The 15,798-nt window shown below is 35.0% G+C and overlaps 1 protein-coding gene across 1 annotated transcript; it reads left to right on the top strand.

The window, feature by feature from the left end:
- The first annotated feature begins 4,455 nt into the window (after positions 1 to 4,455).
- On the top strand, positions 4,456 to 15,314 carry LOC129260807 (beta-sarcoglycan-like). Its single transcript, XM_054898781.2, has 7 exons — positions 4,456 to 4,556; positions 6,267 to 6,467; positions 7,107 to 7,289; positions 7,961 to 7,997; positions 9,270 to 9,430; positions 9,998 to 10,126; positions 11,044 to 15,314. The coding sequence occupies exons 1-7, from the start codon at positions 4,530 to 4,532 to the stop codon at positions 11,251 to 11,253; spliced, it is 948 nt and encodes a 315-aa protein (XP_054754756.1). The 5' UTR covers positions 4,456 to 4,529; the 3' UTR covers positions 11,254 to 15,314.
- The last annotated feature ends 484 nt before the right edge of the window (positions 15,315 to 15,798 follow it).

The raw sequence follows: 15,798 nt of genomic DNA, 5'->3' as shown, positions 1-15,798 counted from the left end.
CTAAAAAAAAACACTTTTTGTTACCAGGACAAACAATCGATGCGAGCGCGAAGCGCGAGGTGAATTGTTGGGGTATTCTGACCTAAAGTTGGACATCAAGCACTTTTTGGTAATCATGATCAGAATGGCTATCTAACTAAACATTTTATGCGAGCGCGAAGTGCGAGCTGAACATTTTTGATATTCCGACCCAAACCTTAAGATTCTAAAGCCATTTTTGTGACCATGAAGGCGATGGGTGTCTATCTAAACAATTGATGCGAGCGCGGAGCGCGAGCAAAAAAAATATATTCTGACCCAAAAGCTCGGATTCTAAGCATTTTTTTAAACGATGAACAGGATGGTCATCTAACTAAACAATCGATGCGATCGAGGAGCGAGATTAAAATAAATGATATACTGACTTGAAACGGTAACACTTGAATTACTGCATTATTACATTATGAAGGATAATAAATAAATCCCGTTCGCCCTGGGAAGCATTGGTGTATAATAGAGTCACCGCCAATATGTTTTTTTAATTGGCTTTAACTATAATGGAGAGATTTTACCTAAATCTCCTTTATTTTGGTGCGAAAAAACTTTTTTTTTTGGTTGTCAAGTTTTTCTGAACAAAATCGCATTGGGAGTGAGTTAAAAAATTGTGTATTTTCCATAGTAAAAACTGCAATTTTTGTTTCAATTCTTGTTTCAGCTTTTCAGTTTACCTATCTCTTTCCTTTGCCTTTCTTCTTTTCTTTCTCTCTTTCTTTTTTTCTTTCTTTCTTCCTTCCTTTCTTCTTCCTTTCTTCCTTCCTCCCTTCATTCCTTCCTTTTTTCCTTCTCTCTTTCTTTTTTTAGGGGGGGGGGGGACTATCCCCTCCTCCTGAAATTTAGGGGGACGTGTCCCCCTGTCCCACCCCCCCCCCACTTCCGCCATCTATGTTTGGGGGGCAATGCCAAAAAGGGCACTTATATAATTATATGTCAAAATTGACATTTTGGGGCAAACGGATATTTCCAAAAGGAGATCATCATCTGCAGGTGTGAAGGGTGTGTTTGATCAAATCCTTTTAAAGTGATTTTTTTATTGAGAAGGTATACAGTTGGCCTATTATATTTAGGCTTTATTTGTTTGAAAAATTTCCAATGATCCGAAGTTGTAAAACTCGCTTTTGGTAAATTAGTCAATTATGGCACTAATTACAGTTAAAAGGGCATCTTTGCGAGCGTGAATCGCGAGCTCAAACTTTTTGATTAGGAAAAACATGTGAATCTAACTAAAGCATTAACGCGAGCGCGGGCTGAAATATTCAATACTCAAGAAAAAGAGCTTGTTAAGGACCGTACTTATAGTGACTCATGATTAGGATACATATCCCACCAATCGAATAATGCGAGCGCGGGGAGCCAAAAATTTGTAATATTCCAACCTGCATGAAAACTGGACATTGAAGCATTCGCATTTTTGTAACCATGAACATGTTGGGTACCTTACTAAACAATAATTGATGTGAGCGCGAAGCGCGAGCCCAAAACTATGCGATTTTATAACAAAAAATGTATTATGTTTTATTTCAAAAAGGGTATTTGGTTTTGAAAAAGGGTACATTCCATTTAAAAAAGTGGCATTTTCCATTTAAAGAAAGGTATATTTTATTTGACCCTACTGGGTTGAACTTTGGGTGAGCAATTAAAGGGATGGTTCGGGCTGGAAATATTTATATCTTAATACATAGAGTAGAATTCACTGAGCAAAATGCCGAAAATTTCATCAAAATCGGATAACAAATAATAAAGTTATTAAAGTTTAAAGTTCAGCAACATTTTGTGAAAACAGTCGTCATGAATATTCATTAGGTGGGCTGATGATGTCACACCTCCACTTTCCGTTTTCTTATGTTATTACATAAACTCATAATTTTTTTCATTATTTTATACTTGTGTGAATAATATGTCTCCCTTATAGTGAAATAAGTTGCAGCAATAAATATCTAATGCACTAAATCAGAGTGTCAATCCAATTTTTCTAGTTCTAATTTTGGAGGAAAAAATTTGAATAAACCTAATTTCATATAATAAAATACAAAAGAACAAGTGGGGATGTGACATAATCAGCCCACCTAATGAATATTCATGACGACTGTTTTCACAAAATATTGCTTAACTTTAAAATTCAATAACTTTGTTATTTGTTATCCGATTTTGATGAAATTTTTGACATTTTGCTAATTGAATTCTACTCTATTTATTAAGCTATAAATACTTTCAGCCTGCATGGACTATTCCTTTAAGTCACCCTGCCCATCCTCGATCCAGTTCCACCGCACCTGTATTTCAAAATGGGGATGAAAAGAACAAGCATGTTCAAAATAAATGTATATGATAAAACTAAAGTTCAAATCTGAATCCTGCTCATAAAGCAATAATTATTGGTATAGGTCTAAAAGAGTTCTGTACACTTGCAGTACTTTTTCTGGTTTTTTTTTTCATTCTTTTGCAGTGCAGTTCCCCTTCATTTCTTTCACTTTCTCTCTTTACTGATTGATCTCCCTTTTCAATTCACATTTCTTGTTCCCATTAACTTCTTTTTTCCATGATACTGATCCCCTTATCATTTTCTCTGTTTTATTTCCGACTCTTTGATTTCAGTTCTACGATGAGGCCTTAATATTGTCGGCACTGTACGTGGGTGGGGCTTGGACCCAAAGTTTCCACGAACAAGCAAAAAGAGCGAAAAAATGGGGGGGGGGGAAATAAAAATTTGGGAAATATAAAATTTGATTATTGTTTTCACAATATTAAACAAATGTGAAGTTAGGTTTTCATTTAAAAAGGCCAAAATTTTCAGTTGTGTTCATGACAAATACTTTCATTAATTAGTAGTTCTAAGGTGTAAAGTTTTTTAGTCTGCACTCAAGTTAACTTAGTCAATTCATTGATCGAAGTTGATAAATTTTAACTGATTTTAATTGCCAAGTCTCAAAAACACAACAATGGATTTATACATCGAAATGATTGAACAAGATAACCAACGAAAATGATAACGATAAAAATATTAACATTTTGTTAACGATATAATGATGTTTAATTTCTTATTTCTATTCTGTGAATCGCCTATATTTTTATATTTTCAACGAAAAATTTAAAGCAAAATTACCCGAGTTCGCAGGAATTATTTCAGTATTTCATTTTTTTACAACTTCCTAATTGTGATGACTGTGAATTGCGTTACTTATGTAGATTGGACTTGAAGATAATCGGATGCAGGGGCGGATCCAGCTTTCGCCAATAGGGGGGGCCGAAAAATATTTTCATCAAAATGTTCCTCGATTGGCTGCTATAATCTGTTTTTTTTTTTTTTTTTTTTTTTTGGGGGGGGGGTTCAGTAGGTACTCCGAACTAAAGACTGAAGTTTTAAGTATATGTTAGTTTTTATTGTTATAAACAAGATATCTCATGTGGTATTAATATATAATGCGAGTGCGAAGCGCGAGTTCAAATTCTTTGATATCTTATGTCCTTAGACCTGAAGATTCTGAGCAGTTTTTGTAATCATGAACAAAGATATGTTCAACTTAACAATGCAATATTATCCAACTAAACAATGCGAGCGCGAAGCGCGAGCCGAAATTTTATTATAGTAACGTGAAAAGGGACTCAATTGTTTTTAGTGATTAATGAAGAGGATACAAGTATCACCAATTAAATAATGAGAGTGTGAAGCGCGAGCTCAAAATTTTTGATATTCCGACCTGAGAACTGGACTGTCTAAGCGCGTTTTTATTAAAATAAAGAACAAGCTGTGTGTCTAAAACAATTAAATGCGTGCGCGAAGCTCGAGCTTAATTTTTTGATATACTGACATGATACAGGAGTGTTTTTACAAATTTTGGTAAGAATTTCCAAAGAGGATAAGTATCTCACAAATCAAACAATGCAAGCGCGCATAGCGAGCTGAAAATTTTGGTATCAATTAACAATTTGTGTAAATCAAACAAAATAATGAAAGCTTGATGTGCGAGCTAAAATATCGTGTGCAAATTGATTTCAGAACTGGATATATTAAGTGTCATTTAATCCTCTTGAATGGGATTCATTACACAGGCAATGCGAGCGCGAAGCGCCAGCGAATTTTTTATATCAAGTCTATTTTCCAATTCTTCCCCTCACCTTTTTCTTGTTTCCTTTCGGGGTCGGGCCGGCTGTTACGAGGCTGTAAATTACACATCATTGGTATAATACCTCTTTCTTACTTTTCTTTCTGTTTTTCATAGTTTCTATCAAGTTAAAGAGTACATTTTTTCTGCAGGTTGTCAAAAAATAGGGGGGCCGGGGCCGGCTCGGCCCCCTCCTGGATCCGCGCCTGGGATGGAACTCAGTGTTTTTAATTATGAAAAGAGATGTACGAGTATACTCTTTGCGAGATTGTGTGTGAAAAATAATTTCGTCATCGTCACCGCTGGTTGCAATGACGCTACGCATGCGCATTGAGTAATTGTACTTGTTCCCACCGGAAGTTTTATCCCAAGGTCGAGACGAAATGCAAAATGGAGGAAAATAATACAACCTTCAGAGTAAGTGTTTTTAACCGAATGCCCGTGTATTCACCGATCATATCATGAAGATTTCTTTTTATTTAGAGTAGGCCTCTTTATCGAGTATGAGTGCGCTGCGTCGAAGCTAGGAAACCAAAGATTGCCGAGCGCGATCGCGAGCTGGCGCTGGGATCCGCGGGTTCGTTCCGTGGTGCGGATGATAGCGACGCGACCCCCCGTCCCAGCCCCTTGGCCCTGCTCCAACCGCTTTCATCGTGCATCTCCAACTTGATGCGTGGAGGTGGGCGGGGTCGCTGATTCATTGTGACTGAAGATACAGTTTAATCAATGTAAATTGTAATCTTCAGTGTAAAGATAAATCTAATTCATCGATCATCCAAGTCGTGGTCAGCCCCTGTGCCTGGCCCTGGCCTAGACTAGTCTTGAGACGTTGAGTTGAGGATGTTTTTTTAAATATTTTGACATATAGGCCTACTTCTTCATCATGGAGTCTTGACACTCGTTCCATAGGCATAGATTAGTCATTAGAAGCTGCAGCGAGACCTACACACCCAGATGGATTTCCCTAGGAAATCCATAGAGGGTGAAATCGGTTTGTACTTTTTTTTTTTGTAGGGGTGAATTTTAGTATGAACCTTCATGCGCCTAATGCGTTTAAAGGGATAAAAATTAGTTCACTATAGGCCTAAGTTTAAATGGTAAAAATGAGACGTTCCTTACCAGACCGATCTCCCGTAGATCCCTCAATCTGTTTGTCAACAAAGCAAAGACAATAGACCTGACCCTTGAACCGCTTCGTGATGACGTACATCCGATTAGCGATGCCGTTTTGAAGAACAATTTATAGATAAAAATTATTATTTCACAAATACTAAAATTTAATACGTGATTATTAGTATATATAGGCTACTACTAATTATTTATAATCACGTATTAAATTTTAGTATTTGTCAAATAATGATTTTTATCTATAAATAAACACGGGAAGGAACCTCTTTTGATTGTCACAATATCATGCATCTTCATGAATTTTACTGAAATAAAATTGCATTTCATATTAAAGTAGTGAATACATAATAGAGATAACTCACAACAATAAATCAAGAAAACAACATTCTAATTTCTACATCAAGTGTTGAATAAAAGAGCAATCCGAACTAAGAACTTAGAGGATGGTCTTAGTGTCTGGACACACAAGCACACTGCATCCCAGTTTCTAATAACTGATGTTTCCTAATGCTCTTTGTAAGTTACACTCATGTGTACACACAACTGGTGACCCTTTCTTGTGCTTTAATGAGATGTCCGATATGTGTCACTATTGATGTCACTTTATTTTATCTTATTTGTGAAATACAGATTGAAATTGAATATTTTTCAAGTTTTAACATACATTTGAGTATATAGGGCCTATGTCATTATTGTCATACATGTATGACCTTAATTCAACTGGAAAATATTTAGATGCTTGTTGCTGATAATTTTTCTTATACATGTATAAAGCTCAGATTTAAATGCTGATAGGAAACAAAGTGCTTGGGAATCTTAATTCAGTTCCAAGAAAGGGTCACCAGTCATATGTAAAGCCAATATGAATAGCTTATTAAAGGAATACCAACCTTGAATTATAAACTCCCAGTGGCAGAACAGGATATGAAGACTTCTTTAGAAATAAGATATCATGAGACTAATCGTTTTTTTGTTTCCATTTCTTCCCTTTACATGCAGAGATCCAACAGTAGGCTGTCTATGCTGGACAAGTCCTTAGAAAGACGGAGAGTCAACAAAGAACATAACAGTAACTTTAGAGCTGGTTATGTGGCTGTCCATGAAGAGCACCTTCATAAGACGGGCCTAAGAGGGCGCAAACGTTTTCTTGCCTATTTCCTACTCTTCCTGATTTATGCTGTAGCAGTAGCAAATCTAGTGGTAAGTACACCAAGTACAATTAACCAAATTATAATTGGTCCAATTTCTGTTTTTATTTCAATTTCACGGTCTTTCCCCATTCAGGAGCAATTTTCACAAATATTTAGATTATTCGCTGAATATGTACTAGATTTATTTTATTGAAAATTTTTATGTTTTAAAACTACAATTCAGAATTCATTTTAAAATTGTTCACTGAAATAATTCTTAAGGGATAAAAATGACGATAATTCCTTGATTTTTTTGGGGGTGAAAATCCCTCCCTCTTCATTGCACAATTGATGCTGCTTTATATTCTTCCAGTGTTAAGTAAGCATTATAGCCATTTGTTAACCCCTGTACAGGTAATACTAAAGTGATGTCAAAATTTAATTATCATTTTGACTTTAATTATAAAAATGTTCAAAATTTCACGCTTCACATGCCATAGATTAATCCTATATCTTTAAGTACCTCCCCATTTAGTAGTTTCTCCATTAATACTGAACTTACAGCAAAAGGAGGGTCCCATTGCAAATAACATTATTTAGCAATTACCATGGAAACTTGATTTTGGGTGGCTGCAGAACCATTTTATCCAACATGACCCGAATGATTTTAATGTGTTGTTTCATTAATGGTTATATAATCTCTCAACAGTTGACAGTTCTGATAGTGTTAGCCCTGCGTATAGACCAGAATGGATCGGATGTGATGGAGTTTCTAGGAGAGGGTGGTGTGAAATATAAGACCGAAGTCAAAGCTGAAATGGTTTTATCAGATACAGGAGAGTTTGGTGGTTACAAAGGACAAGATCTTGAGATTCATGGTGATGGTCAACCGGTAAAAATTTAATATTTTTTTAATCCAATCCGCTAATTATAAAGTGCATAGCTTATCACATAGTAGTAAAGAGTTTAATGTACTTTCTAACCCTATTAGTAAATTAGAGTCTTTGAAAAGGCCTGATGAAAACTGAATTGTACAACCTTCCATGTTTCAAATCTTTGTAATATTTTCATATTGCCTTGATAGATAAAAAAAATCTAAGGCAGTATTAGTATGTGTGTCACAAATATTGAAAATATATAAATGACTACATGTAGAAATGCTATACTCATTCTCCATTACATTCCAGTGTTATGAATTATAATTTTAGCAGTATTCAGTCAAAAGATATTGTGAAGATGACATAAATTGGGTATATTCGTTGCTATTAGTTGGATGTACATGTAGTAATTCCTGGAATATGTAAATTGGTGTGTATATAAATCAATATTGATTAAATTACATTTCTACAAAGTTACCAAATGTATATAAGACAATTTAAATCTCTGATGAGTCAGGGTTTCTGTTATTGTGGTTGTCTAGCTCTTATTATCTTTCACAATGCAATAAGTGCAAGTAGTTTTGTTGTCACTCACTGCTCGATACACCCCTTTATCTGATGTGCTTTTATTGTACATTTCTTACATTGCATTGAAAGAGTTTACATCTCTGATTTTTCTTTACAGGTTATTTTACAACACATGATTGGACATGGATCTTCTGGTAAGTATGATGAAACAATTATCTGTTTTGCAATTTTTTTTTACATTATTGACAGTCATTCTTTTGTTGTTTAAACTATAAAATGCATACATTTTTAATAGTTTTTGTCTCACCTGCATAGCAGAGTGAGACTGTAGGCGCCGCTTTTCCGACGGCGGCGGCGACGGCGGCGGCGACGGCGGCGGCGGCGGCGTCAACACCAAATCTTAACCTGAGGTTAAGTTTTTGAAATGACAGCATAACTTAGAAAGTATATGGACCTAGTTCATGAAACTTGGCCATAAGGTTAATCAAGTATTACTGAACATCCTGCCTGAGTTTCATGTCACATGACCAAGGTCAAAGGTCATTTAGGGTCAATGAACTTAGACCATGTTGGGGAATCAACATCAAAATCTTAACCTAAGGTTAAGTTTTTGAAATGTCATCATAACTTAGAAAATATATGGACCTAGTTCATGAAACTTATACATAAGGTTAATCAAGTATCACTGAACATCCTGCATGAGTTTCACGTCACATGACCAAGGTCAAAGGTCATTTAGGGTCAATGAACTTTGGCTGAATTGGGGGTATCTGTTGAATTACCATCATAACTTTGAAAGTTTATAGATCTGATTCATGAAACTTGGACATAATAGTAATCAAGTATTACTGAACATCCTGTGCAAGTTTCAGGTCACATGATCAAGGTCAAAGGTCATTTAGGGTCAATGAACTTTGGCCAAATTGGGGTATTTGTTGAATTACAGCCATAAATTTGAAAGTGTGTTGGTCTAGTTCATAAAACTTGGACATAATAGTAATCAAGTATCACTGAACATCCTGTGCGAGTTTCAGGTCACATGATCAAGGTCAAAGGTCATGTAAGGTCAAAGAACTTTGGCCACGTTGGGGGTATTTGTTGAATTGCCATCATATCTCTATAAGTGTATTGGTCTAGTTCATAAAACGTGGAAATAAGAGTAACCAAGTATCACTGAACATCTTGTGCGAGTTATAGTAGTTTTCAAAATCAGCACTGCTGCTATATTGAATCGCGTGATGCAGGTGAGACGGCCAGAGGCATTCCACTTGTTGTTGTTGTTTAGATTTATACTGGAATGGGAATACTCTCTTTTGAAGTTCACTGTAATTAAAGTTTACTTTAATTACAGTGATTACTACTGTATTTCTTAACACATCTTAATGCATTTTGAAATGATGAGTGAATAGAAACGAATCCTGTTTAATATGATTTGCCACACTTTTCTGTCATCTCCTTCTGTGCAGTTGAATTTAATGGTGAAAACACAACCTTGAGATCACAGGAAGGACTCCATGTCATTGACCCACTGACAGGGAACACTATCCTACACACAGCTAATGATAGCGGTATACCATCACCTACTGGCATGAAACAACTCAATACAACACAGGTTGTCACAACAAAGGTTAGTTTACACAAACCTTATAAAGTCCTGTGTGATAAAACTGATACCATAAGAAATACAAAAAAAAAATGTTGTGAGAGATTTCTTATCCATCATTCAAAGGACTTCATTCCAAGTGCTTTTAACATTTATAATAAATTTTAAAAGTTGTGTGAAATAGTAATTAGTGCCCTATTTCATAAAAGTAGTGAATTTGAAGTAACAAGCTACTGACATAAGCCGCTATAATGGTGTTGTTGAATATGCTATCAAATTCTTGCATTTGTAAATGTTATTGATAATAAGTTTTGTGAAAAATAACCCATGTTCATAGATATTCAGCTAATCAAGAGAAGTTGAGGTATGATCGATTATTCTAAAACGGAAAATTAAAATTGCATTGGATACCATGTAAGTAATTTAGATTTGTATGTAAGCAAGTAGTGTGGTTTATGACATATCCTCTGAATTCTACACCATTTGACTGTTTTATAGCTGAATTTTTAATTCATTTTAAACTGATTTACACCAGATGTGACAAGCCAAGATCACATTCCAAAATGCCACAATTCCTTTTATCTTACAAAGGTGGTCCCCAATATTGTTGATGACCTCAGGATTACGACTGACCAAGTATTGACCATACAAGGTAACGAAGGATTGACCATTGGTGCTGAAGCTATTGAGATGTCTGGATCTAGTATCTTCTTAAATGCTGTAAGTCATTATCCTACCATGCTTTGGGTGGAATCCTTCCCAAATATTTTAATGACTCATACTTGGAAGGGATTTGCCACTGACAGCATTTTGCTTTAACTTTGAATATCTGAAATGTGTTCCTCAAACAGAAAGTTGTATGATTAATGTAATATTTATTCATCAGCAATTACATCTTTTCCCATTTTGTCCAAGAAGAAAAGTTAGAAGTTAATCTTTAATTTAGTTAATCTTCTTCTCAATGATTCCATGAAATAATCAACCTTTTTGTCCATCTTACACCAACTTACTCAATTTTTACTTCATCACTTCGTGGACGACTCAACCTATGATAATGTGAGAGTGTTACACTTTTCATGTAAAGCACAAGGCAGAGACAAATCTTGTCAAATTATCTTGCATATAGGGGGTCAGAAAAGGGAGTCACATTTCTTGAATATTATTTTGGAAAATAGGTCAAATTGTTAGTGGACTGAAATGAGTAGATCTATGAATGTACTTTTCTAACTTTCTTTACCTTTGTAGACATTATAAAATTATGTTTCTGCTCCATGTATTTTGCTTCATTTTTCATGTAACATCAGCATATACCGGTAGCCTTTTGAAATATAATGTAAACCATGACTGAATATTAAATATGGTTCACATTAACAGGAGGAAAAAAATGAATGAATTTCAGATGTAGAGTGTGATGATCCTGTGCATAACCATGTTCATGAATTAATGACTTGTTTGCGTTTGATGGGATCATGGTTCTTAAACTTTTGTATTTATTTGTCTGACATCATTACTTGAGGGTTCTATAGGGATATGATTGAGTGGAGAAAAATATCACAGTATCTCGTACCAATTTACAGTCCATTTTGGTAATAAATCTTGCCTATTATTATGTTATACCTCATTCTGTTTTACGACAGCTGAACACCCTATCCTTGGAGGGCGGTCCAGGAGGAGGGGTTTATATCAACACCACCAGTTTACCGAGGAAAAGTACTGCTAGTACCCATAGTACAGGCATGGGACTTACCCTCTGTGTGTGTGGTGGTACCGGTAGAGTGTTCCAAGTGACGGCGCCACCAGGCCTCTCTCATCCATGTGGCAAACTCAGGACCAATCCATGCTTGTAGTATCAATCTATGTTACCTGTATTTATTAGCTATTCTGCAGCTTATTTTCACAATGATTGTCTATTTGATAGGGTAGCTCCTTTCTTGCCATACTTTAAATTAGGAAATTTTTCACATTTAGGGTACACAAGGTAGCCAAGATTATTGCACTTTTGTTGACAATCCATTTTCTGGTTGACCACTTTAATGTTTACAGTGCTATGCTCATGTATTTCATTGAATTGACAATCTCTGTGAATTAATATATTTGCAGCTTACTAACCTTATTGATACAAGTAGAATGCAGGGAAGACAAAGGATGCAGGGGGTTTCACTATTCTACCATATCTTGTTTTGGCAACAGATGGTTCTGCCCTTTCTGGTGGTGCAGCCTGTGTCACAGGTGTATCACCATCAGTGTCATTGTTAATATCTAGTTCGCAGCCACAATATTGCAACAAGATCTTTCCTATTTAGGCAATAACTTTGACCATTTCTGCTGTGTACTATTTATGATTTACATGTAGCTTTCTGGTTTGTGAGGGTTTTTTATCTTGCTGATTGAAAAGATATTTGCCAAGATCAAACTGTTTATTAGCTGGACTGGATGCAGTAGACATAGACTTGATCTGTCCAGTTTTGCTTGACAAGCTACTTGTGGTGGCACTGCCCTTCACTTTGGTTTTTTAAGGCTTCTTTGGATTTTTCATCTCAGAAGCTGAAGGTTACGCTTTCCTTTTCTTGCTTGACTTTGGAAAAATTCCATCAAGGGTTCGCAATACTGAATGAGCATTTGAAGAGCTGTTCCAAGAGTGAGCCACCTGGGGGGAAAACTAATGAAAAATTACCCCCCCCCCCCACAACAATTCTTGATAAGCTATTCCAACAAATTTGGAATATATACTAAATAAAGGGGGAAAATAAAATTTATACATGACAAAAATGATCCCTTGTTTGGCTCTTAAAAATTGTTTTCGGCAGCAAAATCTACAAATCCTCAAATTTGCAACATTAAAAAAATTGAAGATCACTATTCTAGGCACAAGTGTTTACATCTTTAAAGGACTGGCTTCACATCCTGAGCCATGACAAAGAACTCCAATCAGTGTAGCCATCCTTTAAACTCTCCAAGTAAGGTGCATTCTCCTGCTGGGTCCGTCCATTGCTTAGAGTAGCAGGAAATCCTCATCCCGGGGGCTGTTTCATAAAGCTGTTTGTAAGTTAAGAGCGACTTTAAGAACGACTGGTGAACCTTTCTTACGCACTAAATAATCACCAATGAACATTAATGGTGAATACCATAAGAAAGGATTACTATTTGTTCTTAAAGTAGCTCCTAACTTACGAACAGCTTTATGAAACGCCCGCCTGGACTCAATCAATTTTGCATGGTTGAGCTTTTGAAAGTATAGACATAGGGAGCCCATTATATTGAGCTCCACTATCAAGCATCAGTTTTACGGGTTTCTCTTCTATGTCGAGAGTCACCACCATAACTTTGCCCTATCTCTCTGTGCTCTGGCCTGGATAATATCAACAAACAGCTCATCTCCTCTGCTTATCTGCTCAACATCATGTACTTTATCTACATGTGACTCCATATGAATGGCCACTTTGCAAACATTGTCAAAATGGTTCATTTTACCAATGCACATTTGTGACACTCCTTTCCAGATGCTGGACATTAATTGTCCACGACTTTTCCACATCTGTTGCAATATTTTTTGTGTTTTTATGTCCATTTCTTCTCCTGGGTCTGTGAAGCCAACTTGGGCTTTACAACTTGGTGACTTGTATCTGTCTCACTTTTGCAGCACGGCATATGTCAATAGCTCTTTGAAGTGTCAAAACCTTCTCTATAAGAAGTTGAGCCCTATTGCATGAAATTTAATTCGGACAAGAATTCTATCCTTAATGAGAGCGTCATTAAGCGATTCAAAGGCATATGTCTTTGCTTTTGTTTTCAAATCTGTTACAAACTGATCCATTGATTCGTCTGCTTGTTGAAACAAGTGTTGAAGACAGTGTCTCTCAAAAGTCACATTCATTTGCGGCTCGAAATGCTCTTTTGTAAGAGCGAATTCGCATCCTCCCTTCTAGTAAGGCCATCTTCCGTAGTTTCCCCAACATTTTCAAAGGTAAATGTATTGAAACTTTCATCATTTATCATCAGTAGGAGATTTTTTAGAAGAATATTTTTAAACAATGGGATTCTATCTTTCTTCTTTCTTTTGGGCAAATCTGGTTATACTATTGCCAAGTGAGAAAATATGACTTGGGACCAGAGAAACAATTTTTTTTTGCATCCCTATCACGATGTAATTGATTTATGATTTTGACTTTATTCTTGTATGTAGCTATAAACATTTGCTCATTTTCTTAAATATCTTATTCATTATTATTCAGATGAATGTACACTCTTTGAAAGTTTCATAGAGTATTACATGAGAAAATATGATATATTTATAAAAGAAATTTTGAAAAGTTCTTGCAGACTGATTGTGCCAAATGTGAGAAAGTATAAGCTATAGTATTACTGTTGCTTGAAAGTTTATGTATTCATGATTATGTATTCATACTTTCATATTTTTGGGTTTTGTTTTCAATTGGTATCACATGTACATTATGCATGCCATTCAGGACTCAAGTATTTTTTAAACTGATTTGTGTATTCAAGATATCATTACGCTGATTTACATGTGAATCATATAAATTTTAGATTTGCAGCACTTATTTTTTTCATCAAAATTGTTTTTTAAATACCCATGCATTTTGTAACTAATCAGTACTGGTACTAAACTTACACCTGAAAAATACCCTCATAATAACATAATGATGACCTCATTAATAATTCTTCAAGAGAAATAAATGTGTCGGTATATAATATTATTGCTTTTGATACACTTCTAAAATATGTCTTTTGTACTTTTAAATGCTAATATTAGAAAAGTATGTTGTTGTTGTTGTTTTAGCTTATACGGCACGTATCATTCAGCAGTGAATATTTGTGCCAAGTAGAAATATTGAATTCAGACAATATGTTAAGATTACAAAAGCAGCTTAAACTTCCTTCCTAAATCATTAAGTGTAATAGAATGAGAATATCGTAAGCACACATTTCCCATATGTAGAGTATATTGATAATTGCAAAAGATTCCGTGTGTGTACACTAAAAGACAAATAAGTATGTTTTTAATCTCCTTTGTCAATTTGAGCCATTACGTATCTATGTATTCTTTCAATTTCTTGGTTGTAAGTTTACATGCTTTAGTTGACCCTATGTGTTAAATACATTTATTCATTCTTTAAAAACAAATCAATAACAGCTGTGTTTGAGGCTTATTAATGATGCTCATTTGAACCTTGGATATTTGGATACAATGCATTCATCTATTGATTTACAAGCCAATATGTTAGACAATAAGCTATTCACCTTGTACAGAAGCAGATGAGGGTTATATATTCAAGTAACCTAATTCGGCATTTCACAATACTAGCGCCATCAATGTTCATTATCATGACAGACCTAATTATCCACTTGCAGGTTCAGCAACTTTTCCAAGAACAGCTGCGATTGAGAATGGATAGTTTGAATTAATATCAAGAGAACAAGGAATCCCATCGCAGGGAAGAATGTAGATTAATCTGATGAAATAACAGTTGCAAAAGTGTAGTGTTAAATGGTATGTATTCACTTAAATTAGGAAAAAAATAATAATGTAGTGATGTCACAATATGGGCAAAAAGATTGTGAAATGCGCAAAATTGTGTCAGGCATTCACATATCGTAAGGGCATTTCTATTCGAACCTTGGACAAGTTATCTGTCTTTGTGCAGGAGTTTTTATCAATTTATAGGCACATCATACTAGACATTTCACCTTGTATGTTTTGTACTAAAAATAATGTTATTATGCTGTACAAAGTCTTAATTTCCAAGCTGCTTAATGTTGTACATGTAGTTATTTATTGTAGCATATTTATTTATTTGGTTGAAACTTTTACATCTTGATGCTGTGCAATATGTTAGACATTGATTGTATTCTGTATTGCTTTTAGCATAATAAAATGTTTAAAAATGCATTTTCCTGTATTGTGTGATATTATCTTCAATGTCATTCATTTGGAATGTTAGGGTTTTTCTTTTTTCAAAATATAAAGCAAAATGTTGATAAGGGGATTTTTATGCTTATTCTTAATAATACAAATTTATTAAGATATGCCATGACTTATCTCTATTTTTTGTTAAGAAAATGAATTGAAGTGTGATTCATAGAAATTTAACAGTGATGAGGAGTGCTGAAGATATATGCAATCAATTGCAAATCAGGTTAAGGTCTCAGAATTAATTGCATTTATTGGTCAGCTTCTTGCAACAAAGTGAGTTTTTGTTCTTACTGAAATTGAAATGTTATTGATCAAATAGACAATTTATAATTGATATTTGCAATTGATAGCAAATTACGTTCTTGCAACACCCCCCTGAAAGTTTTTTAGATTTCTCAAGTCGGAAGTGATGAGATTGGAATAGTGAGAATCGTTACCTACAAATTACCTTGGATTCAGT

Source organism: Lytechinus pictus, unplaced genomic scaffold (genome assembly GCF_037042905.1).
Source record: "Lytechinus pictus isolate F3 Inbred unplaced genomic scaffold, Lp3.0 scaffold_19, whole genome shotgun sequence".
NCBI classification, from domain to species: domain Eukaryota; kingdom Metazoa; phylum Echinodermata; class Echinoidea; order Temnopleuroida; family Toxopneustidae; genus Lytechinus; species Lytechinus pictus.
Note: the sequence above shows the minus strand (reverse complement) of the source record. Positions and strands in the feature narration are given on the sequence as shown.